General features: G+C 36.6%; 3 protein-coding genes across 4 annotated transcripts in view; 2 read left to right on the top strand and 1 right to left on the bottom strand.

Moving 5' to 3' along the window:
- psd2 (pleckstrin and Sec7 domain containing 2) overlaps positions 1-26880 on the top strand; it is a 73999-nt gene that overhangs the window by 11246 nt on the left and 35873 nt on the right. For both annotated transcript variants that reach the window (XM_057849956.1, XM_057849955.1), the window contains exons 2-3: positions 22449-22959; positions 24038-24796. In XM_057849956.1, the coding sequence (XP_057705939.1) occupies positions 22529-22959; positions 24038-24796 (1190 nt within the window). In that variant the 5' untranslated portion in view covers positions 22449-22528. The remainder of the gene's footprint in view (positions 1-22448; positions 22960-24037; positions 24797-26880) is intronic.
- Positions 5143-6273, bottom strand: LOC130923867 (FAS-associated death domain protein-like). Its single transcript, XM_057849958.1, has 2 exons — positions 6143-6273; positions 5143-5498 (listed from the first exon to the last, which is right to left on the bottom strand). The coding sequence occupies exons 1-2, from the start codon at positions 6150-6152 to the stop codon at positions 5224-5226; spliced, it is 285 nt and encodes a 94-aa protein (XP_057705941.1). The 5' UTR covers positions 6153-6273; the 3' UTR covers positions 5143-5223.
- Positions 8880-9880, top strand: LOC130923868 (FAS-associated death domain protein-like). Its single transcript, XM_057849959.1, has 2 exons — positions 8880-8909; positions 9525-9880. Exons 1-2 carry the CDS (start codon positions 8900-8902, stop codon positions 9797-9799), a joined length of 285 nt encoding a protein of 94 aa, XP_057705942.1. The 5' UTR covers positions 8880-8899; the 3' UTR covers positions 9800-9880.

Raw genomic sequence — 26880 nt, forward strand, 5'->3', positions numbered from 1 at the left:
AGTTTCATGACAAACGTATTAGTTGGAGAGTGTTCCATTTAAAAGACCCCCAACTATGACAAAAACAAATGGAAACTAACATCCACTTAGAAACTAAAATTACATGACATAAAATGTTGAATATAAAAGAATGCTGCATCTGAAGCGCTGTATAAACAGCCTCTGTTAATACTTGTAATTCAGGGGGTTTGGATGACTTACTTTAAAACGCATTGTTTATAAACTGTATGCATATTTAAACATTTATGGTAATGTAATTATTTTATTGTTAGTATGTTTTTAAAGAGTTTAGTAAGTGAGATGAATACGTTTATACACACCATGACTTACCAGCTCATTTACTTTTTTGGCAGAAGTAATTTGTAACTGTAACTCATTACTTTTTAAAGTACGATGAACAACAGTGGTTACAAGTTAACGTTTGTGTTTAAGAACGACAACTACCGTCTTACTATTAAGATGAGCAAACATTAGGACGATGTACAACTCAGTTTCATAGCAAACGTATTAGTTCAAGAGTGTTCCACTTAAAAGACCCCTACCATGACAAAAACAAATGGAAACTAATATTCACTTAGAAATTAAAATTACGTGACATAAAATGTTGAAAATAAAAGACTGCTGCATCTCAAGCGTTACATAAACGGCCCCTGTTAATACTTGTAATTCAGGGGGTTTGGAAGACTTACTTTAAAACACATTGTCTCTAAACTCTGTATATTTAGACATTTATGGGAATGTAACTTTTTCGTTGTTAGTAAGTTTATAAAGAGATTAGTGAGCGAGATGACTAAAGTTATACACTACATGAGATACTATTTCATTTACTTTTGGGGAGAAGTCATTTGTAACTGTAACTCATTACTTTTTAAAAGTAAGATGAACAACACTGGTTACAAGTTAACTTTTGTGTTTAAGAACGGCAACTGCCGTCTTACTATTAAAATGAGCAAACATTAGGACGATTTGCATCTCAGTTTCGTTAAAATTGTATTAGTGGTAGAGTGTTCTATTTAAAACATCAACTATCACACCAAAAAACAAAATATCGTCTTCTATGTTCAGGGGAGAAAAAAAAAAAAAAAAAAAAAAAAGTAACTTTTAGATTTATAGGTCATTGAGATTACAACATCCGCATGTTACTAACATAGATTTCTTACAATATAGAAAAGTAGATGGATATAAGTTTAACAAACTTAATTTTGAATATTAATTGAGTACTTTAATATTATTATAAAAATAAATAACATTATTTCAACAATATATATTAGTGAGCGAGATGACTAAAGTTATACACTACATGAGATACTATTTCATTTACTTTTGGGGAGAAGTCATTTGTAACTGTAACTCATTACTTTTTAAAAGTAAAATTAAAAACACTGGTTACAAGTTAACTTTTGTGTTTAAGAACGGCAACTGCCGTCTTACTATTAAAATGAGCAAACATTAGGACGATTTGCATCTCAGTTTCGTTAAAATTGTATTAGTGGTAGAGTGTTCTATTTAAAACATCAACTATCACACCAAAAAACAAAATATCGTCTTCTATGTTCAGGGGAGAAAAAAAAAAAAAAAAAAAAGTAACTTTTAGATTTATAGGTCATTGAGATTACAACATCCGCATGTTACTAACATAGATTTCTTACAATATAGAAAAGTAGATGGATATAAGTTTAACAAACTTAATTTTGAATATTAATTGAGTACTTTAATATTATTATAAAAATAAATAACATTATTTCAACAATATATATTGTTCAAAAAACATTATTTGAAAGGACATTATGCTTGGTTGAGATGGAGTCTTTTTGGGCTTGTTAGGGGATAGAGAGGAGCCACAAACGTGTTGACTTTTATGATAGGGATTAGAGAGGGGGGCACACACAGCCCCCAGATGGTTTTCTCAAACAGCCCTGTTTCCAGTTGAAGGTAACGGTACACAAAAACGTACATCAATAATAACAGATTAAGGATTTACTTCAAAACGCAATGTTTATAAACTTTATGCTTAATTAAACATTTATGGTAATGTAATTATTTTATTGTTAGTATGTTTTTAAAGAGTTTAGTAAGCAAGATGAATAAATTATACAGTACATGAGTTACTAACTCATTTACTTTTGGGGAGAAGTCATTTGCAACTGTAACTCATTATTTTTTTAAAGTAAGATTAACAAAGCTGGTTACAAGTTAACTTTATGTGTTTAAGAACGACAACTGCCTTCTTACCATTAAAATGAGCAAACAATAGGTTGGTGTACAACTCAGTTTCATTACAAACATATTAGTTCAAGAGTGTCCAATTTAATAAACCGAGTACCATAACAAAAAACAAATAGGAACTAATGTTCACAAAATTACACAACATAGAATATTGAACATAAACAATGCTACATCTGAAGAGTTATATGTTAGTATATTTTTAAAGAATTTAGTAAGCGCAATGAATAAGTTTAAACAGTATCCAGACCAAATGGACAGCCAGCTGAGTTCTACTAGCCATCTCCACCCCACTGCTAGTACCTGCAAACACCTACAACGCGATAAAACATACATCTGAAAGTGTCAATTTCAACAAGGGGACAAGGAGAGGTTAAAGGTAGGGGCAAAAAAGCAGGCTTCAAAGCCCTAGACAGTTATGTATTTAAAAATATCTGCAATGATACGATTATCTCGTTATTTCAAAAGATTTCCTGAACATTACTTTAGTACAGTACGCATTTGTTTTGTGCATATATTCATTCATTTCACATTACTTTAGTACAGTACGCATTTGTTTTGTGCATATATTCATTCCTTTCACATCCTGAAGAAATACAGAAATACTGATAGAGTTGGTGTACCTTCTCTTACAAAACAAAATCCTCTTGTAATTGCATAATAAGTGCTGTTTTGCAAACGTTTTCACTTAAAAAGTGCAACAAGCAACAACTACGGTACCTCGAAAAGCATACTGTACATATCTGAACAATGATGAGGGAATATGTTGGACCATTTTTAACCATCTGTCCTTTTGTATTCCAAAAGCTACCACTACGTACATACACTTATCTCATACCTGAGTCAATCCAAGTGAACTAAATAAATATTCAAAACAGTATATGTTGCGTTACCAAGTTTGATAAAAAAAACATTCAAATAAGAGTTAGGTAGTTACATACCGGCGTTGTCAATGGCCATACGTGTACACAGTTTGAAGATGAGTCACCTTTCTCATTGGGACGATTTATTCAAAAATAATTCTAAAAATACTTTAGCCATAAAACTATTCATTTAACCTTCTGCTCATAATACAATTCAATGTAATTGAGGTGGCACTGTCATGACTGAATGTCTGACTGTCATGCATCATTGTGTAAGGTTTGCTTGTTCCTCCTCCTTCCTGTGTGGGGTTTACGACGGGTACTCAAGTTTCCTCCCACATTCCAAAAGCATGCATGTTAGGAGTATTTAACGCATCAAATTGGTCACATAATTTTTGGGGCTATCCGGAAATTAGTCTGGTAACCCTTCCATTTTGGAAGGATCTTTGTGTTTGAGGCATGCTCGTAAAGCCTCCTATTTTTACCCATTACATACTTTCCTGAAGACTTAAACATTGGCATTATTTTTTTTCTTCCTCAAAACCCCTGTTTTTTTTTTTTTTTTTAATAAGAGCAACTTTATGTATCTTTTAATAAATTATAATAAAATGTATCCACACCATTTAGCAGTCTAAATTTGTCTTTTGAAAACCTCAGCTGTACACTCGCTGACGTCAGGCTTGTACAGAGTATTGTTTTCTTACACGCACAATTTATAAACCTGAATTACTTTTTTGCATGACCACAATAAGTAGGTAAACTGTACAGTTAATTGAATGATACATACTTTAAAAATGACCTGAAGAACCTTTATCAACATGGATTTTTCTTTAGAAACTCGGTAGCTAGGTTCCTGAAGGCATAAAAGATGTACTTTTCTCCAACAAAACCTTTTGTTTTTTTAGTTCGAGTAATTACAGATATTTTTAATATGTCATAAAAACACGAAATACGACAATAAATACAACCAAGTCACTTTCGTGTTATGTAAGAATTTCAGTCCCAGTACTTGTATTTATTTATTTTTTTGTATGGTGTACATTTAAAGAGAATCACCTGAAAATATGTCTATTATACGGTAGCAGCTTTCTGTGATAATGTCATACCTGAAGTCAAATTATAGCCCAAATATTTCACGCCTGATATATTACATTGTTTCTTTTTTTTTTTTTTTTTTTTAATTTAATTATTTCAATGATTAATTATTTTTAATTAGGTGGCTGAGTGGTTAGCACGTCTGCTTCACAGTTCTGAGATCAAGGGTACAATCTTAGAGCTCCGGCCATCCTGTGTGGAGTTTGCATGTTAGCCCCGTGCCTACGTGGGTTTTTCTCCGGGGACTCCGATTTCCCCCCACATTCCAAAAACACGCGTGGTAGGCTGATGGAACACTCTAAATTGTCCATAGGTATGAGTGTATACGTGAATGGTTGTACGGGTCATTGTGGCCTGCGATTGGCTGGCAACCGATTCAGGCCGTACGCCACCTACTGTCCGTAGTAAGCCAGGATAGGCTCCAGCATAACCGCGACCCTTGTGAGGATAAGCGGCATTGAAAAGGAATGAATGTATTTTTAATTATTTTCATGATTAATTATTTTATGAACTTATTTTAAATCATTAATTTTTATTTAAAAAATGTTTAATGACTCATTATTTTAATATTTTAAATGATCAATTAATTTGTATTTCTATTTATTTATTCTATGATTATTTCAATAATTTTAATGATTTGTTTTAATTATTTTAAAAATTATTTCTATTAAATTGTGATTTAAAATTTCATTTTCGGATTCCTTATTTCAGCAGGTGGAACGAGCTGTAAGGTCTGAGTTACGTCGACGTCTGTTTGCCAGAAGTGGGTAGGGTAGCCAAAAATTTTACTCAAGTAAAAGTAGCGGTACTTCAAAATATTATTACTCAAGTAAAAGTAGTCGTCCAAAAAAATAAATAAATAAAATATACTCAAGTACAAGTAAAAAAGAATTTTATTTACCGGGCAAATACTGTAAATAAACTGGTCTTTCCAACCATCTCAGATTGTGTTATGCGCACCTATATCTTAATACATATTCTAAATGACCACAAATCTGCTGCATTATATACATGGGTTAAATATTAATATGTCATTGGTTCTCTATTGAGGTATCATCCAGGCATCCTCCACTTTATCAGCTGTGAGATTTTGGTGGCATGCCCTGAGAGCCCTAACTAAGTCTTTAACGCAGACTTCGGATCCACGATTCTTGCGCCATTCCTTCAGCAGCTCTCTGGCAGTCTCGTCCAAATCGTTCGGATGTCTCGTTGAGACGGAATCCAGTTTAGTTTCGGTCAGACCCAGCTGTCGTCCTAATCTACGCCAGTTACGACCCAAGTTTTCAGCAATCACATTTGCGGCAATGTCCAGCTTGGCTAAAAGGGAAAAAGGGGAAAATACTTTATTCATTCAATTTGTGGTTTATAGTCCTGCGCGGCTTATTTCTGGATTTTTACAGGCCATTGAGCTGCAAGTGTTTTAGTGTAGTAGTATGTGGACACCACATTCCGAAAATTATGGTAATTTGTAGGTATTGAGATTGTCAATTCAACGTTTCTTTGGCATTTTTAATTCCATCAGTTACAAAATTGATCTAAACAGGCTTTTTATTTTTTCCCTAACGTATTCTTTTTTAACATAGTCAAACCTTTTTGGTTACTTTGCATTTTATCAATGTAATATTTAGTAATTTTTCATTTCATTTTGCATGTTCATTTCTAAAATTTTGCATTTATGTGTTAAAAATTTGTTTGTTTTACTTCTTCTTTTTTTTTTCTCATTTGAAATAAATCTTTTTCTATTTTGTGTTTAGTCTTTATCAAAAAAGGGGGAAAAAATCTGTACAATGCAAAACAAATTACAGGTAGTCCCCCGGATTACGAACGAGAATTACCGCAGAAATCGGAATTAACCCTTTAGGTGCCCCTAAATACCCCCTAAACCTCAAAATAACTATCCCAAAACATGTATTATACGTCGTAATAATAAAATTAAAGAAAAATAAAATAGGATACTGTACCTGCCATCATTGTTGGGGGATGGTATAAAAAGGTACACTGACGGCTTGTTCACAAGTGGGGACACAAGAGTTCTTGATTCGCTGATGTTTACGGTAGTTTTTTCTTTTCAACCACAGACACACCATAGAACACGTTGACCTGCTAGTGAAGAAACAGGTAAGTCGATGTGACTTATGAATCTTATTTAGAGCTTGGTCGAGCTGCTTATGCTACACCATTGCTTGCTGCATCGCACTCTACATCCTTAGTAGAATACAGAAAACGACCTGATTGGGTGTGTGCTCACTAGAATTACATTTATAAATTTCACCATTTTAATTCAACTTGTAAACAAATTATTATTAGCCATATAGTCCCAAGAATTGTACAACGACGACAGGAAAATCCAAACAACGCACGGAGAAAACAAAACTCACGCATCATGTTATTGAGAAAACAGCTCCACTTATTGGTGAAACAAATATTTGCAAGGAAACTTGGCGGGTGTTAGATTGAGAATAAATTTAGTAAAATAAAGAGCTCAGACACACACTGTACACCGACGAGACGTGAGAAAAAAAATACATAAATGAAGCATTATACCCTCTAATGGAGAAAATACTTTCTTCATAATTACTATCTTTTTCTTGACAATTGGACTCAAGTAAAAGTAAAAAGTACAGACTATTAAAACTTTGATTCAAAGTACATTGTTCTCAAAATGTTAATCAAGTAAATTTAACGGTGTACATGTAACGCGTTACTACCCACCTTTGCTGTTTACCCCTAAAGATATTCGACCAATACCGATACAAAGACCAAGACCAATGCCAGTGCGTCCCAGTGAAACACATCCTATTACAATTTGGAACTCATTTCCTAAACCCACACGAAGTACGTTTTCACATATATTAATATGTCTGATTCGAGGTTTGCTTTCTTTTCCTGAAATTCTGTCTGATTCAGAATCTGTTACGTTTGTGATTTTTTTTGTTTTTCTTTTCTTTTCTTTCTAACCTGATATTCCGCCCGAATTACAAAACATTGTGGACCAAATAAACATTGAAATGGTATTGGAACAAGATGAGCATTTATCAATTGAACCTGATTATCCTTTTTAAGACTTTTAATAGAAGATTATGTAGATTTCTTTAATTCTTTAAATGATGCCTAAGAGAATTGAACCAGCCACACACCTAAAAGACATGAAACACCCCAAAAAAATGAGACACACATGGTTAATAAGGATGCAACAATACTCGGTTTTCTATTGAACCGTTCGATACGCCCGTCTTCGAATCGATACGCAAAATTATTCAATCCAAATGAAACGCTCCCAAAATGTAGTTTTCCGAATTTATATTTGTCGTCTCTCCCGCAAAAATGTCCGGCGCAGCTACGCCTTGAAAAAACAAACTCTGCCGCCAGCAGCCTCCCTCTAACTGTCTGTAAGGTGGGAGCTGTGGCGCACGAGAATCATTGCATGTGAGGAAAGACAGAAACTTTAGGGTGAGCTGATATGTTATCCCCACTCGTTCATATTTAAAAAGACTTTTTTTTTTAAGTCTAAAAGACTGTCTTTAAGGATAATGACAACGAACCCCGCCAATATATTGTTGCCGACTTGGCTGCTACGAATAACCTCGCTTTGACAACAGACAGCTTAACATCCTAGGACACAGAGCTCTAACTCACGGTTACATGATGAACAATGAGTGGCAAATTAAAAGCACTGTACTTCAAATTTGTCCTGTTTATGAGAGTCGATTGTCAAATGATGTAGTGCAGTAATGAGCAGACCCGACTTCTGTGGCGTTTGTTAACTATTTTTCATGCCTAACAACACTCGCGCGCACACACGAGATATCAAATAGCAACCTAGATGTGCTTCGTTAGATCCCCCCAAGTCCCATGCCATTGGCTGTGTGACCCCAGAGTGATCATGGGACACATAGTCCATATACTACTGTGATGAATTTAAAAAAAACAAAAACAAAAAAAAAAACGCCATGACTGAATGGAATTAAGTAGGCCAAATCAATCCATACCGGTGACTATAGACAATGCTGCAAATATTGTTAATTCAGTACGTAACACAGATGGACTGGGACCACAAATAAGATGTTTTGCTCATGTGGTAAACATACCTGCTAAGAGAACAGTAGCAATCAACATTGTGCCCTGCCTCACTTTACAAAGAGTAAAGATTGTCCTCAGCACTTTTATACAAAATTTCTTCAGATCAGTAAGAAGTAAGTACATAAATATTATGCGCTATAATGCATGTTTATATGATGACATTGTTTATATGATGGTGTTGTTATTTTTGCTTGTTAGCAAAATAATTGAAAAGAAATAACACTTGTATTTTTTATGTTGTGTACCTTGTATCAAAATTCATACTGAACCGTGACTTAACTGTATCGTTGGATCCCCAATGGCTAATAATAATTTGTTTACAAGTTGAATTAAAATGGTGAAATTTATAAATGTAATTCTAGTGAGCGCACACCCAATCAAGTCGTTTTCTGTATTCTACTAAGGATGTAGAGTGCGATGCAGCAAGCAATGGTGTAGCATAAGCAGCTCGACCAAGCTCTAAATAAGATTCATAAGTCACATCGACTTACCTGTTTCTTCACTAGCAGGTCAACGTGTTCTACGGTGTGTCTGTGGTTGAAAAGAAAAAACTACCGTAAACATCAGCGAATCAAGAACTCTTGAGTCCCCACTTGTGAACAAGCCGTCAGTGTACCTTTTTATACCATCCCCCAACAATGATGGCAGGTACAGTATCCTATTTTATTTTTCTTTAATTTTATTAGTTATTTTGAGGTTTAGGGGGTATTTAGGGGCACCTAAAGGGTTAATTCCGATTTCTGCGGTAATTCTCGTTCGTAATCCGGGGGACTACCTGTAATTTGTTTTGCATTGTACAGATTTTTTCCCCCTTTTTTGATAAAGACTAAACACAAAATAGAAAAAGATTTATTTCAAATGAGAAAAAAAAAAGAAGAAGTAAAACAAACAAATTTTTAACACATAAATGCAAAATTTTAGAAATGAACATGCAAAATGAAATGAAAAATTACTAAATATTACATTGATAAAATGCAAAGTAACCAAAAAGGTTTGACTATGTTAAAAAAGAATACGTTAGGGAAAAAATAAAAAGCCTGTTTAGATCAATTTTGTAACTGATGGAATTAAAAATGCCAAAGAAACGTTGAATTGACAATCTCAATACCTACAAATTACCATAATTTTCGGAATGTGGTGTCCACATACTACTACACTAAAACACTTGCAGCTCAATGGCCTGTAAAAATCCAGAAATAAGCCGCGCAGGACTATAAACCACAAATTGAATGAATAAAGTATTTTCCCCTTTTTCCCTTTTAGCCAAGCTGGACATTGCCGCAAATGTGATTGCTGAAAACTTGGGTCGTAACTGGCGTAGATTAGGACGACAGCTGGGTCTGACCGAAACTAAACTGGATTCCGTCTCAACGAGACATCCGAACGATTTGGACGAGACTGCCAGAGAGCTGCTGAAGGAATGGCGCAAGAATCGTGGATCCGAAGTCTGCGTTAAAGACTTAGTTAGGGCTCTCAGGGCATGCCACCAAAATCTCACAGCTGATAAAGTGGAGGATGCCTGGATGATACCTCAATAGAGAACCAATGACATATTAATATTTAACCCATGTATATAATGCAGCAGATTTGTGGTCATTTAGAATATGTATTAAGATATAGGTGCGCATAACACAATCTGAGATGGTTGGAAAGACCAGTTTATTTACAGTATTTGCCCGGTAAATAAAATTCTTTTTTACTTGTACTTGAGTATATTTTATTTATTTATTTTTTTGGACGACTACTTTTACTTGAGTAATAATATTTTGAAGTACCGCTACTTTTACTTGAGTAAAATTTTTGGCTACCCTACCCACTTCTGGCAAACAGACGTCGACGTAACTCAGACCTTACAGCTCGTTCCACCTGCTGAAATAAGGAATCCGAAAATGAAATTTTAAATCACAATTTAATAGAAATAATTTTTAAAATAATTAAAACAAATCATTAAAATTATTGAAATAATCATAGAATAAATAAATAGAAATACAAATTAATTGATCATTTAAAATATTAAAATAATGAGTCATTAAACATTTTTTAAATAAAAATTAATGATTTAAAATAAGTTCATAAAATAATTAATCATGAAAATAATTAAAAATACATTCATTCCTTTTCAATGCCGCTTATCCTCACAAGGGTCGCGGTTATGCTGGAGCCTATCCTGGCTTACTACGGACAGTAGGTGGCGTACGGCCTGAATCGGTTGCCAGCCAATCGCAGGCCACAATGACCCGTACAACCATTCACGTATACACTCATACCTATGGACAATTTAGAGTGTTCCATCAGCCTACCACGCGTGTTTTTGGAATGTGGGGGGAAATCGGAGTCCCCGGAGAAAAACCCACGTAGGCACGGGGCTAACATGCAAACTCCACACAGGATGGCCGGAGCTCTAAGATTGTACCCTTGATCTCAGAACTGTGAAGCAGACGTGCTAACCACTCAGCCACCTAATTAAAAATAATTAATCATTGAAATAATTAAATTAAAAAAAAAAGAAACAATGTAATATATCAGGCGTGAAATATTTGGGCTATAATTTGACTTCAGGTATGACATTATCACAGAAAGCTGCTACCGTATAATAGACATATTTTCAGGTGATTCTCTTTAAATGTACACCATACCAAAAAATAAATAAATACAAGTACTGGGACTGAAATTCTTACATAACACGAAAGTGACTTGGTTGTATTTATTGTCGTATTTCGTGTTTTTATGACATATTAAAAATATCTGTAATTACTCGAACTAAAAAAAACAAAAGCTTTTGTTGGAGAAAAGTACATCTTTTATGCCTTCAGGAACCTAGCTACTGAGTTTCTAAAGAAAAATCCATGTTGATAAAGGTTCTTCAGGTCATTTTTAAAGTATGTATCATTCAATTAACTGTACAGTTTACCTACTTATTGTGGTCATGCAAAAAAGTAATTCAGGTTTATAAATTGTGCGTGTAAGAAAACATTACTCTGTACAAGCCTGACATCAGAGAGTGTACAGCCGAGGTTTTCAAAAGACAAATTTAGACTGCTAAATGGTGTGGATACATTTTATTATAATTCATTAAAAGATACATAAAGTTGCTCTTATTCAAAAAAAAAAAAAAAACAGGGGTTTTGAGGAAGAAAAAAAATAATGCCAATGTTTAAGTCTTCAGGAAAGTATGTAATGGGTAAAAATAGGAGGCTTTACGAGCATGCCTCAAACACAAAGATCCTTCCAAAATGGAAGGGTTACCAGACTAATTTCCGGATAGCCCCAAAAATTATGTGACCAATTTGATGCGTTAAATACTCCTAACATGCATGCTTTTGGAATGTGGGAGGAAACTTGAGTACCCGTCGTAAACCCCACACAGGAAGGAGGAGGAACAAGCAAACCTTACACAATGATGCATGACAGTCAGACATTCAGTCATGACAGTGCCACCTCAATTACATTGAATTGTATTATGAGCAGAAAGTTAAATGAATAGTTTTATGGCTAAAGTGTTTTTAGAATTATTTTTGAATAAATCGTACCAATGAGAAAGGTGACTCATCTTCAAACTGTGTACACGTATGACCATTGACAACGCCGGTATGTAACTACCTAACTCTTATTTGAATGTTTTTTTTATCAAACTTGGTAACACAACATATACTGTTTTGAATATTTATTTAGTTCACTTGGATTGACTCAGGTATGAGATAAGTGTATGTACGTAGTGGTAGCTTTTGGAATACAAAAGGACAGATGGTTAAAAATGGTCCAACATATTCCCTCATCATTGTTCAGATATGTACAGTATGCTTTTCGAGGTACCGTAGTTGTTGCTTGTTGCACTTTTTAAGTGAAAACGTTTGCAAAACAGCACTTATTATGCAATTACAAGATGATTTTGTTTTGTAAGAGAAGGTACACCAACTGTATCAGTATTTCTGTATTTCTTCAGGATGTGAAAGGAATGAATATATGCACAAAACAAATGCGTACTGTACTAAAGTAATGTGAAATGAATGAATATATGCACAAAACAAATGCGTACTGTACTAAAGTAATGTTCAGGAAATCTTTTGAAATAACGAGATAATCGTATCATTGCAGATATTTTTAAATACATAACTGTCTAGGGCTTTGAAGCCTGCTTTTTTGCCCCTACCTTTAACCTCTCCTTGTCCCCTTGTTGAAATTGACACTTTCAGATGTATGTTTTATTGCGTTGTAGGTGTTTGCAGGTACTAGCAGTGGGGTGGAGATGGCTAGTAGAACTCAGCTGGCTGTCCATTTGGTCTGGATACTGTTTAAACTTATTCATTGCGCTTACTAAATTCTTTAAAAATATACTAACATATAACTCTTCAGATGTAGCATTGTTTATGTTCAATATTCTATGTTGTGTAATTTTGTGAACATTAGTTCCTATTTGTTTTTTGTTATGCTACTCGGTTTATTAAATTGGACACTCTTGAACTAATATGTTTGTAATGAAACTGAGTTGTACACCAACCTATTGTTTGCTCATTTTAATGGTAAGAAGGCAGTTGTCGTTCTTAAACACATAAAGTTAACTTGTAACCAGCTTTGTTAATCTTACTTTAAAAAAATAATGAGTTACAGTTGCAAATGACTTCTCCCCAAAAGTAAATGAGTTAGTAACTCATGTACTGTATAATTTATTCATCTTGCTTACTAAACTCTTTAAAAACATACTAACAATAAAATAATTACATTACCATAAATGTTTAATTAAGCATAAAGTTTATAAACATTGCGTTTTGAAGTAAATCCTTAATCTGTTATTATTGATGTACGTTTTTGTGTACCGTTACCTTCAACTGGAAACAGGGCTGTTTGAGAAAACCATCTGGGGGCTGCGTGTGCCCCCCTCTCTAATCCCTATCATAAAAGTCAACACGTTTGTGGCTCCTCTCTATCCCCTAACAAGCCCAAAAAGACTCCATCTCAACCAAGCATAACGTGCTTTCAAATAATGTTTTTTGAACAATATATATTGTTGAAATAATGTTATTTATTTTTACAATAATATTAAAGTACTCAATTAATATTCAAAATTAAGTTTGTTAAACTTATATCCATCTACTTTTTTATATTGTAAGAAATCTATGTTAGTAACATGCGGATGTTGTAATCTCAATGACCTATAAATCTAAAAGTTACTTTTTTTTTCTTTTTTTTTTCTCCCCTGAACATAGAAGACGATATTTTGTTTTTTGGTGTGATAGTTGATGTTTTAAATAGAACACTCTACCACTAATACAATTTTAACGAAACTGAGTTGGACACTGTCCTACTGTTTGCTCATTTTAATAGTAAGACGGCAGTTGTTGTTCTTAAACACAAAAGTTAACTTGTAACCACTGTTGTTCATCTTACTTTAAAAAGTAATGAGTTACAGTTACAAATTACTTTTGCCAAAAAAGTAAATGAGCTAGCAACTCATGGTGTGTATAAACTTATTCATCTCGCTTACTAAACTCTTTAAAAAAAGATACTAACAAGGAAATAATTAATCATCATAAATGTTTAAACATGCATATAGTTTATAAGCAATGCGTTTTAAAGTAAGTCTTCCAAACCCCCTGAATTACAAGTATTAACAGAGGCCGTTTATGTAACGCTTGAGATGCAGCAGTCTTTTATTTTCAACATTTTATGTCACGTAATTTTAATTTCTAAGTGAATATTAGTTTCCATTTGTTTTTGTCATGGTAGGGGTCTTTTAAGTGGAACACTCTTGAACTAATACGTTTGCTATGAAACTGAGTTGTACATCGTCCTAATGTTTGCTCATCTTAATAGTAAGACGGTAGTTGTCGCTCTTAAACACAAACGTTAACTTGTAACCACTGTTGTTCATCGTACTTTAAAAAGTAATGAGTTACAGTTACAAATTACTTCTGCCAAAAAAGTAAATGAGCTGGTAAGTCATGGTGTGTATAAACTTATTCATCTCACTTACTAAACTCTTTAAAAACATACTAACAATAAAATAATTACATTACCATAAATGTTTAAATATGCATACAGTTTATAAACAATGCGTTTTAAAGTAAGTCATCCAAACCCCCTGAATTACAAGTATTAACAGAGGCTGTTTATACAGCGCTTCAGATGCAGCATTCTTTTATATTCAACATTTTATGTCATGTAATTTTAGTTTCTAAGTGGATGTTAGTTTCCATTTGTTTTTGTCATAGTTGGGGGTCTTTTAAATGGAACACTCTCCAACTAATACGTTTGTCATGAAACTGAGATGCAAATCGTCCCAATGTTTGCTCATTTTAATAGTAAGAAGGCAGTTGCCGTTCTTAAACACAAAAGTTAACTTGTAACCAGTGTCTTTAATTTTACGTTTAAAAAGTAATGAGTTACAGTTACAAATGACTTCTCCCCAAAAGTAAATGAATTAGTATCTCATGTAGTGTATAACTTTAGTCATCTCGCTCACTAATCTCTTTATAAACTTACTAACAACGAAAAAGTTACATTCCCATAAATGTCTAAATATACAGAGTTTAGAGACAATGTGTTTTGTAGTTGGAAGTAAATCCCCAAACCCCAAGAATTACCACTATTAACATTGACATAATATCTACCTAACACTTCAGATGCAGTACTCTTTCATATTCAGCATTTTATGTTATGCTTTTCATGTTCTACACGTTATTACCTTATACATTCTATAACATCTTTCACATCATAGATGTTTCTCTTAACTGATTGAAGAATAAGAACACTATTTACAGTATTTTGGAGCATTTGGTATTTATTTGTATCAAATATATTGCAGTCTGTTAAGAAAACTCAAACCTAAACTTCGGGACCATTCACCAGTGCAAATCTCTGAAACTGTATGTTAGGTCTACTGCACAATAACCAGAACACTATGCTTCATTGCGCCGTAGGCGGGAGCTATCAAAGAGGGCGGAGTTTCGCGTCGAGTATTGAGACATGTTTCGAATCAGTCGGCCTGCGGGATCGCAAGGAAGAAGTTGGGGAGAAAAGACTCTTCAGCAACATAACTGGTATGTCACTAACTCTCATTTGGATACTTTTAAGTATAAAGAGCATGCTAACTTTGTGAAATAGAATGAATTAAACCCGGTTGAAATACATAATTATTTGCCTAAATGTATATATGAGTACCAACCTATAGTTGCAGCAAAAAGCTGACTAGGGCTGAAGTCGATGCTCTGTCTGCAGTATCTGTGGTGAAATGTTCAAGCAAGCTTCAGACTCGAAAGATGCTGTACTTTGGAGTAAATGGAAGGAAGTTACTTGAATAGAACAACTGTAGTTTCACAAATGCTTGAAAATGAACCGCTGCTAATGCTTACACACGTCTCGTTGATCATGGTTGATCTTACCTCGTTGCTACTCATCGAAAAAATGTTCACTTAGCATTGCTACAAAACTAGCCTACACGCAGACCCCACCAAAATGCTCACTTAGCATTGCTACAAAACTAGCCTACACGCAGACCCCACCAAAATGCTCACTTAACAATGCTACAAAACTAGCCTACACGCAGACCACACCCATCCAAATCCCATGGTTCTTAGGGGTTTTGTTCAAACATGCCTGGACATGCCTAGACATGCCTAGACACGTTCCCCCTTCTCACCCACACTTTCCCATAACCCCTCCTTGTTTCCCAACAGGTGCGGGTCAAAGGGCACATCGCTTTCACCGGACATCCGGACATGCCTGGACACAGGTCCCTTCTCACCCACACTTTCCCATAACCCCCCTTGTTTCCCTACAGGTGCGGGTCAAAGGGCAACATCGGGTAATCCCTTAATTGAGGGGGGTGACAGGTGGGGGTCAAAGGTCAACCCATCAATCAAAGGTCAAAAGGTCAACCTGTCAATCAAAGGTCAAAGGTAGGGTCATAAATCATCATAAATCAACGCCCACATTCCTGAGTGAAGATAACCGCATTATCCCTCTCTCTGACAGCTTTCACACTATAGCGAACTTTGTTTAATAAGAAGCTCATAATAGCAGAGGATGGTTTCGGTCCATCGACCTCTGGGTTATGGGCCCAGCACGCTTCCGCTGCGCCACTCTGCTGTCGGTCTGTCATGTTCAAATTCTGACATTTTCCACAAGGAATTGGACACGACGTAGGAAATAGTTTCACGTAGCAGAGTATGGTTGCTATCTATCAACCTCTGGGTTATGGACAGAGCAGGCTTCTGATAAAACACTCGGTTATTTGCTCTGATTAGTTTGCAGTGTTTGCTATCGTGCAGTTCGATTTGGGTACTTAAAAAGACCTACATTTCAATGCCCGAATATTAACGATATTCCCAAATGACAGCTTTCACACTGTAGCGAACTCTGTTTAATAAAATGCACACGATAGCAGAGGATGGTTTCAGTCCATCGACCTGTGGGTTATGTGCCCAGCACGCTTCCGCTGCGCCACTCTGCTGTTCCTCTGTCATGTTCAGACATCGGGATAGATCTCTTGGAAATTCCTTCCCTAAATTCTGACATTTTCCACAAGGAATTGGACACGACGTAGGTAATAGTTTCACGTAGCAGAGGATGGTTGCTATCTATCAACCTCTGGGTTATGGACAGAGCAGGCTTCTGATAAAACACTCGGTTATTTGCTCTGATTAGTTTGCAGTGTTTGCTATCGTGCAGTTCGATTTGGGTACTTAAAAAGACCTACATTTCAATGCCCGAATATTAACGATATTCCCAAATGACAGCTTTCACACTGTAGCGAACTTTGTTTAATAAGAAGTTCACAACAGCAGAGGATGGTTTCGGTCCATCGACCTCTGGGTTATGGGCCCAGCACGCTTCCGCTGCGCCACTCTGCTGTCGGTTTGTTGCGTTCAAACATCGGGATAGGTATCTTCGAAATTCCTTCCCTAAATTCTGACATTTTCCACAAGGAATTGGACACGACGTAGGTAATAGTTTCAAGTAGCAGTGGATGGTTGCTCTCTATCAACCTCTGGGTTATGGACGGAGCAGGCTTCTGATGCAACACCCGGTTATTTGCTCTGATTAGTTTGCAGTGTTTGCTATCGTGCATTTTTATTTGGGTACTGCAAAAGACCTACATTTCAATGCCTGAATGATAATGACATTCCCAAATAGCAACCTTCACACTGCAGTAAACGGTGGTAGTTTGCAGTGTTTGCTATCGTACAGTTCGATTTGGGTACTGAAAAAGACCTACATTTCCATGTCTGAATGATAGTGATATTCTCAAATGACAGCTTTCACACTGTATGAGAAGAAGTTCATGCTAGCAGAGGATGGTTTCGGTCCATCGACCTCCAGGTTAGGGGCCCAGCACGCTTCCGCTGCACCACTCTGCTGTTGGTCTCTCATGTTCAGACATCGGGATAGATCTCTTGGAAATTCCTTCCCTAAATTCTGACATTTTCCACAAGGAATTGGACACGACGTAGGTAATAGTTTCAAGTAGCAGTGGATGGTTGCTCTCTATCAACCTCTGGGTTATGGACGGAGCAGGCTTCTGATGCAACACCCGGTTATTTGCTCTGATTAGTTTGCAGTGTTTGCTATCGTGCATTTTTATTTGGGTACTACAAAAGACCTACATTTCAATGCCTGAATGATCATGACATTCCCAAATAGCAACCTTCACACTGCAGTAAACGGTGGTAGTTTGCAGTGTTTGCTATCGTACAGTTCGATTTGGGTACTGAAAAAGACCTACATTTCCATGTCTGAATGATAGTGATATTCTCAAATGACAGCTTTCACACTGTATGAGAAGAAGTTCATACTAGCAGAGGATGGTTTCGGTCCATCGACCTCTAGGTTAGGGGCCCAGCACGCTTCCGCTGCGCCACTCTGCTGTCTGTTTCTAGTGTTGAAAAGTGTTTTTTTCCTGTATATTTAGATAGGTGTCCTGAAAATTCCTTCCCCAAATTCTCAAGGAATTGGACACGATGTAGGTAATCGTTTCACGTAGCAGAGGATGGTTGCTATCTATCAACCTCTGGGTTATGGACAGAGCAGGCTTCCGATGCAACACTCGGTTATTTGCTTTGATTAGTTTGCTATCGTGCAGTTTTATTTGGGTACTGCAAAAGACCTACATTTGAATGCCTGAATGATAATGGTATTCCCAAATGACAACTTTCACACTGTAGTGAACGGTGGTTTAGAAGAAGTTCACATTAGCAGAGGGTCGTTTTGATCCATCGACCTCTTGGTTATGGGCTTTGCTGCGCCACTCTGCTGTCTGTTTCAATTGTCGAAAAGTGTTTTTTTTCCTCTACGTTTGGATCGGTGTCCTGCAAATTCCTTCCCAAATTCTTAAGGAATTGGACACGATGTAGGTAATAGTTTCAAGTAGCAGAGGATGGTTGCTATCTATAAAACTCTGGGTTATGGACAGAGCTGGCTTCCGGTGCAACACTCGGTTATTTGCTTTAATTAGTTTGCAGTGTTTGCTATCGTGCAGTTCGATTTGGATACTGTAAGAGACCTACATTTCCATGCCTGAATGATAATGATATTCCCAAATGAAAACTTTCACACTATAGTAAATGCTGTTTAAGAAGAAGTTCATAATAGCAGAGGATGGTTTCGGTCCATCGACCTCTGGGTTATGGGCCCAGCACGCTTCCGCTGCACCACTCAGTTGTCTGTTTCAAGTGTTGAAAAGTGTTTTTTTCTTGTATAGGTGTCCTGAAAATTCGTTCCCCAAATTCTTAAGGAATTGGACACGATGTAGGTTATAGTTTATAGTAGCAGAGGATGGTTGCTACCTATCAACCTCTGGGTTATGGACCCACGGGTTATGGATCGTGCAGTTCGATTTGTGTATTTAGAAAGACCTACATCTCAATGCCTGAATGATAATGATATTCCCAAATGACAACTTTAACAATGTATTGAATGGTGGTTAAGAAGATGTTCACAGTGGCAGAGGATGGTTTCCATCCATCGACCTCTGGGTTATGGGCCCAGCAAGTTTCCGCTGCGCCACTCTGCTGCCGGTTTGTAGTGTTCAAACATCGGGGTAGGTCGCTTGGAAATTCTTTCCCTAAATTCTGACATTTTCCGCAAGGAATTGGACACAATGTAGGTAATAGTTTCAAGTAGCAGAGGATGGTTGCTATCTATAAAACTCTGGGTTATGGACAGAGCAGGCTTCCAGTGCAACACTCGGTTATTTGCTTTGATTCGTTTGCGGTGTTTGCTATTGTACAGTTAGATTTGGGTGCTGAATAAGATTTACCCACATGTCAACGCCTTTCACACATAAATGGAAACATAAGTAAATTCAGATAGCAGAGAATGGTTTCGTTCCCTCGACTTCTTGGTTTTGTTCCCAGGATGCTTCCACTGTGCTCTTTGTCGCAAATGTTTTAAAGTACAGCTGTATAACTGTCTTGTTTCATAATGGAGTGGACACTACTCAAGGAAAAGCTTCAATTAGCAGAACACAGTTTTGATCTAATGACATCCTGGCCTTTTAGATTTTCACTGTACAGCACAGGGTGTAGTAGTATTTTCCTAAATTCCTTGTATTTCACTTTCACATTGAATTGGGACGCCCAACACTACACTGTGGATTTAACTGACATAATACTGAAAGAAGGTGGAATTTTCCAGCATTCATGAGGTCATAGTTCCTATGTTCAAGTTAAAGCTTTGACGATTGAATTACCTATTTAACAAACTTACAAATTTTACCAGGTTATCACACTAGCCACTTTCCTTTGTCACATTTGTTAATTTTTCTTCAGCTTTATTTTTGTTTTCAGTCGTAGAACATGTTTTTCTACTACCGAGCTCCTTTCATGAGCATGTATGCAGACAGTACATGTCATGTTGACACACAATAGCAATATTTTATTTAATTATTTTTTTCCCCATTTTATCCATACAAGCCTCCCGTTAATTAAAGTGGTCGTAAATGCGCAACAATATATTTAACTTAAATAAAACTTTCTCAAACCAAGCCTCATCCCGATTCGATTTGGGACTTTGCCACCAATTTTACCATCCATATCCTATTGAAAATTTTCAAACAGAAAAAGATTAAATGTTCACCAATTGATTTTCACACTATTTAATGGTTCATTAATTTGCATCACTTATGTTATGACTTACCAAATCCCTCAGCATATCGATTGTAGCTCGAAATTGTTCTGCACTCAAAATGAATAAGAAAGCATTTATAATTCACACAAATCTGTAATCAGACTGCGCTTATTAAAATTACCCTTGAGTAGTGATTAAAAAGATGAGCCCCAGGGGTCTTGGCAGTGAGAGCAATGCTGCAGCAATATCAGATACGTCCTGTTAAAATCACATTATACAATTTTCACAAAGCACATTTAGATCATTATAGGAAAATTGGGAAGTTATTCAGCTGTCAATTATCTGCATAGACAGAGAGTGCAGGAGCTTGCTGGATCATTTTGGCAGGCTTCAGATGGGCTCCGAGTGTCTCACACCCTTTTTTCATCACTGCTTTGGGACCCTGTGCAAGATGGCAAAGTGCTTTAGGCATGTAACTCCCGGTGCAACACATTTAATCAAAGTAAGGCTTGTATTTGTGTCATTCCAGAATAGAAGGACTTGTGGGCAAATTCTTGAAAAATAAGGCTTCACTTTTCTGATTTTCTGCTATATATTCATAAATAATAGATAACAAACAAATCAAGACTTCAAAAAACCATTTTAGAGATCAAGGTAACAGGATTTATAATCACAGTAACAGGGTTGCAAATCGCCCAAATTTTAGCTTATCATAGAAGTATAGAAGCTTGCTGTTTACCTCGCGGTGTGTTGGTGTGTGTGTGTAGATATATATTTTTAAAGGATAACTATTTCATAAAAAATGTGAAAAATATAAGCAAAGATTTAAGACTTCTTTTGGAAAAATGTTTAATGATCTCGAGTACAGTGCATCATGTTATTTGCTACTTTCATCTTATACGCCTTCTACCATGCTTAAAGCAACAATAGGTAACTTTTCAACCTTTATAAAATATTTTCATGACATTTGTGAAAATATGTCGACTGACAATTAGTTGAATGACACCTCTTTTAGATCTTGAGGGGGTCTGTATCGCTTCTCTGGCACTTATTAACTTTGAGGAGGGTAGCAGGAACCCTGCCACACACACACAAAAAAAAAAACTACACATGTGCTGACTGCTTTACAGCATACGTTACTTCCCTCTTTCCCCATTCATTATAAAGACAGAAGTTGGTGCAAACGCATACCCGCGAATGCTGCAAACATGGCAGAGACAAAAAGATTTTCTGAGGAGGAAAAAAAAGAGAGGCTACCAGGATATATAGAATAAACATTGGCCCGGCTTTCACTCGCTGGCGTGATGCCCCCCCACAACCGAACTCGTCGTCTGGGTAGGAGGGATTTGGCCACACTAAGCCAACTGGTTGGTAACCGTCATGCTATCGTTTAGCCACAACTGGATTCATTACCTTATAACTATTCGTCCTTCACACAGCCGCTGGAAACAGAAATTTTGTTTAATCCATCTGCAGGCATCTGGGAGATTGATTTTTGATTCATTGATGATTTTACGACACTATTTGGGTGTGCGCTGGTCCTCATGGGAAACGCAGTCTTCCTTAAGGCAAAACACTACCGCTTTTGTCCACCGGCGTCGCTAAAATTGACCAAACAAAAAAGTTGCAAAGTGTTGTTTTAAAAAGGTTATAATAACAGCGTTGTGTGCTTGCTGTGGGACACGTTTCACGAAAATAATTAATATTTGATTATGTTTATTAAAACCACAGTTTCCACATGTACCAGGGACAGTATTGAAACATTTTATTAAAAAAATGAATCAAGAATCAATTTCATCATTATGGGGGTTTGGACAATATTTTTTTTAGGGGATACACCAGACTTATTTGGCATTGAAAAAAATCTTTTAAAACACCATTTTCTCTTAGTTTAAAAAAAAAAGTCTTTTTTTTTATTTGGTGAAGTAAATTTACATAGAAACTGCCTGATTAAGTATTTTGTATGTTGCTTATTTAAAGTTTGAAGGGTAGGATGTAAATGTTTTCCAGTTCTGGAATCTCCGATCGGAGAGTTCAATGACAGTCCACAATGGGAACTTTTTACTAACAATCTCTGTTGCAGTCTCTGCTCTTTTAATGTACTTCTCCCACCATGCTTTTCAGAGCATCCTGCCCATTTGCCAATCTCTCTGGTCCTCCGCCCTGACCAGAGTGAACAACTGCACCCTGTCGTGAAGAGCAACATGACCCAGGAGGGGCAGGCTTTGTCGTCACACACCCCGTCAGAGAACACAGTAGAACCTATCTCAACTACCACTGACCTGCCTGCAGAGGCTCTGAATCGGGGAGGGCAAAACAACCCTAGAGCAAAGGTGAAGAAGGACAAAGAAGAAGCGACACAGTGTAATGCTGACGGTGAGGCAGACATAAAGAGAGAGGGAGGAGAAGGTGATTTAGAAGAGAGTGCTGATGTTCATGATCAACAGACAGACAGAGGGGAGGAGGAGTGGGTTGCGGCAAACGGGGATAAATGCAGGAAGGATGAGTTGAGCTCAACAAGGGAGGATGAAACACATGCTGCAGATGAGATGAAAGAAGACCAAGAGGGTGGAAATAATGAAGAGATGCAACCGCACACAGAGGATGAAGCAACTCGGCCCCAGCAAGCCGGACGGTTAGTTTCATAGTTTATCTCTTTCCTAGACACACTCACTATCACAATGTGAAGATGTTAACTCAAGATCTTTATGATGGATGACAGTGGGTGAAAATTTGATTTGCAGTTCCTCTAACTTCCACTGCTTAGGTCAGCTTAGGCTTAGTGCACGGAAATCACCACAACTGAATCTGATTTTGGCAGGGTATCCACTTGTACAGAGCATCATATAAGCTGTTTATCAACCTTTTTATCAGCTTTAATATACTTAAACAGGCACATACACGTTGGGTAGTATCATTTTTATGAGTGGAGAAAAACAATGTTTACTGTTTACGGTATTGCGATTCATTGAAGATGACAGTATTTGTGAAATGTAATTATATCAAAATGCCATCAAAACACTGCCTTTAACACCCAAACTTTTTTGCAATGCATTTTTCATTTCTCTTTGCTATTTGAAATCATATCAATGCTGTGTCATAGCGATATTAACTCAATGGCAGCGAATGAACAAATGTCAGCCCTTTTAATTCAAATGGATTGGACGTCTAGTGACAAACTCATTTCAGTTTGGAGAAGGATGAAAAGAGGGACATGATTAAACGTCTATCATCATCGAAAGAGTTCCATTTTCGTCGTTTGCTCATTTTTTTGTGTTTTAAAACTCTCAGTAATTACAAATTTACATTTGTGACTGTCTATTAAATATAAGCACATTCAAATTTTTCTAATTTTGTTTTGAGCTCGTAAAACTACTGTCATACTTAACCTTGTATTTAACGAGCGTACATGCTGAACAGTTATTAACATTTTAATGTTGTGCATTTAAAATTGTATTTTTTGTTGTTGTTGTTTTTTTTTTAAAGCAAATGCAAAAGTAGAATAGAAAGCTAAGTAATAGCAAGAAAGCAGGAATGTACAGTACTTGCATGTATTTCATAAAGTTGTTTCTTGAGCTTTCATCGTAGCCATTCAAGCCAAATTCTACAGTTGATGTTTGATTTCGTTCCATGGCTATGAAATAAATGACACAGTCCATTTTATGATTAAACAACATGTGAAATGTGTTTTCCTCTTTCTAATTTTGATACAGATTAACAAACGGCATAAACGGTACTCAAGACGATCATGAAGTTGCTGAAACAGACTACGAAGGAGATGAAGTCGGGTGTAATATTCACTTGGACACTTTTAGCTCTGACTTTGAAACCACTGTGGAACAGGCTGACACAGAAGTAGAGGAAGAGGAGGAGGAAGATGTGCCAAAAGAAGGAAGTGGTAGGAGAAACCAGGACAGTTTCAGTTCAGCGTTTGAACAGATAGTCGAGCAGGTGCGCGACGAAGACGAGGACGAACAGGAGAGGGGTTTGGAAGAAGAGAGACAGAAAGTTCAGGTGGACAACAAGGATGGATTCAGCTCCACATTTGAGCGCATTGTGGAGTCTGCCCTGCTGAGAGGCGGGACCTGTTACAGTAGTTTGGACTCCCTGGATGTGCTGTCGCTCACTGATGAGACTGACAGCTGCGTCAGCTTTGAAGCGCCACTGACACCGCTGATCCAACAGAGGGCTCTCTTACAGGGCCCTGAGCCGCTGGAGCTGGAGCTGGCAACAGTTGAAGAGCAGGATGTGGCTGAAGCTGGACCAGCCAGTGATCCTGATGATGGGGATGATGGCGGGGGTGGAGCTGGGGCTGGGGCAGGTGTAGAAGGAAGCCCACTGAGGACCACCATACCAGGAAGCAGGTCGGAGTTTGTTCTCAGTCAACCTGGACGCTGGGCCATCCCCAATGGATACCATAGTGACTCCCACGAAGCCCTGGAGGGATGTGGAGCCATGCACAACTCCCTCAGGTAAGGTCCGACATTTGAGAGTTTATTTTTCATATTTTATGATCCTCTCATATACTTAAGATTATACACAGCAGCAAATTTAAATAGCACTAAATATTGTTTAATAAATCTGTCTCTGTCAGTTTTAGTCAAAACTCAGCATCATTATTTTTGTGTCAGCGGTATCTGGGACACAAGGCTGTATGGCGAGTGTATAATTAGAGTCGATAAGTGCGCAGTTTTTTTTTTTTTTCAAATAACATTATACAATAGAAATATTAGCAATAAATGCATATATTAATTTCGGGAAGACATCAATAACTATTAAGCATTACACATTGGAAAAAAAAAACATACATATGTGTTCATATAAAAACACAAACTTCAAACGAAAATGAGCAAAAGGTAAAACATTTTGTATGTTGCTTCCTTTTCACAGTGATGATGCAGATCCCAGTTTGCAAAAAAATTATTATTATAGCATTCAGTAGATCTTGACGTGCACTTTGTTGTGACCTTGACTGAACCAGCAGATGGCGCGAGGTTGGTAATTGGAGGCAGGGTGGCAAGTAAATGCGAGGAATGCTCGTCTGCAAATTTACATTCATGAAACGTGATCAATCAAAGAAACAACCTGTTTTGTGTTAATTTGTGCATACTCAGTTTGAAGAGATGACAACACTCTCCACTGAAAAATAAATTATCAAGTGTCAAACTGGTGAAAGTACTCTCCCTCCCTCTCTGTAAATTTGGGCTACTTTAGAATTAATTTTAACGTAAAACTTAAATGAATAAAATACAAATAAGACTGTATTTTCCTCTAGTTAGTGTTACATTTAACTTTTCTACAGACAATTCATCTATCATTCTAAAATGATGTTTTACTCTGCGGTTGAGTCACACAATTATGGTGTCACATGTTACATGGTGCCATGGAAACAAAATAAAGCACTTTCTTCATTTACTTATGAAATTATAATCACATGTGGGTTGTCTCTTTCAGTTTTATTGTCAATGATAGATGTACAGTGATAGACATCCAATAAATCTGCTGTAAATTCAAATTAGTTTGTCACTGAATAGATGGCATACATTTTGATTGGGAAGGCTGTCAGCGAATGAAAATGTGCTCAATCGCTGCTAGCCATCCCAGTTCAAATTGACTGGACGTCTATTGCCGACATGGGAGCTCATGAGTTAATGGTAATTTGACAGGAAAAAGAAAAAGGCAGCTATCAAATAATGTGCTGATAATTAATGTACCGCTAAACACCACATGAATATTTACCGTAACGTGACTTTTTTCAACTATCAGGCTCAGCTTTATCAACTAAGATATAATAACACATCAAAGTAAATTGTCACAAAGGTTGAAAATCTGAAAGTGTAAGCCTGATTAGTTTAAAGTTTGAATGACTGTGCTTCATGAATATACATGACGGATGTTTTATATTTTTTTATTATTACAAAAGGCTTGTTTCCAGAAATGTTTCATTACGCAGCAGTTTTGTTGGTCAAAGTAATTCATAATAACAAAACTTTATACTTTACATTATAACAATTTTAAGAATGACTTTTTTTTTTTTTTTTATTTAAAGAGATTTCAACACTTCTAAGGCATATTTCAGAAGACATAATGTTAGTCACTTCACATCTGGTTGGCAGTCATGTTGTTTAAAAATTGTTAATTACACATATGAATCAATGATTGTATCAAATATTCCGATCCATTCTATGCCAAGGCCCAAATAGCAGAAGGTTACACCAACATACGAATGACTCACTTTTAATCGTACAAACCATGGCTGAAGAACACAAATGAGTGCTACTGAAGGGGGAGGCTTTAACAGGAACCATATGGGGAGAACCATGTAACCTGAACTATGGCAGCACTTCTCTTTGGTTTGCAAGCACACATTGGTTTCCCCCACTGCTCCACTACTGTTTCTCCAGTTACAAAGTGACTGGAATGCCAAATAGATGCAGAGACCTTTGACATGATCTCCTCTGCTAACTGCTGGGATTTGTTTTTAGGCTCTGCTGGTGCTTCCACAGCTCACTAAGCTTTGATAAGATGATGTGGGTCCAACCCCCCATCTACAGAT

This window comes from Corythoichthys intestinalis, chromosome 11 (assembly GCF_030265065.1).
Source record: "Corythoichthys intestinalis isolate RoL2023-P3 chromosome 11, ASM3026506v1, whole genome shotgun sequence".
Classification (NCBI taxonomy): domain Eukaryota; kingdom Metazoa; phylum Chordata; class Actinopteri; order Syngnathiformes; family Syngnathidae; genus Corythoichthys; species Corythoichthys intestinalis.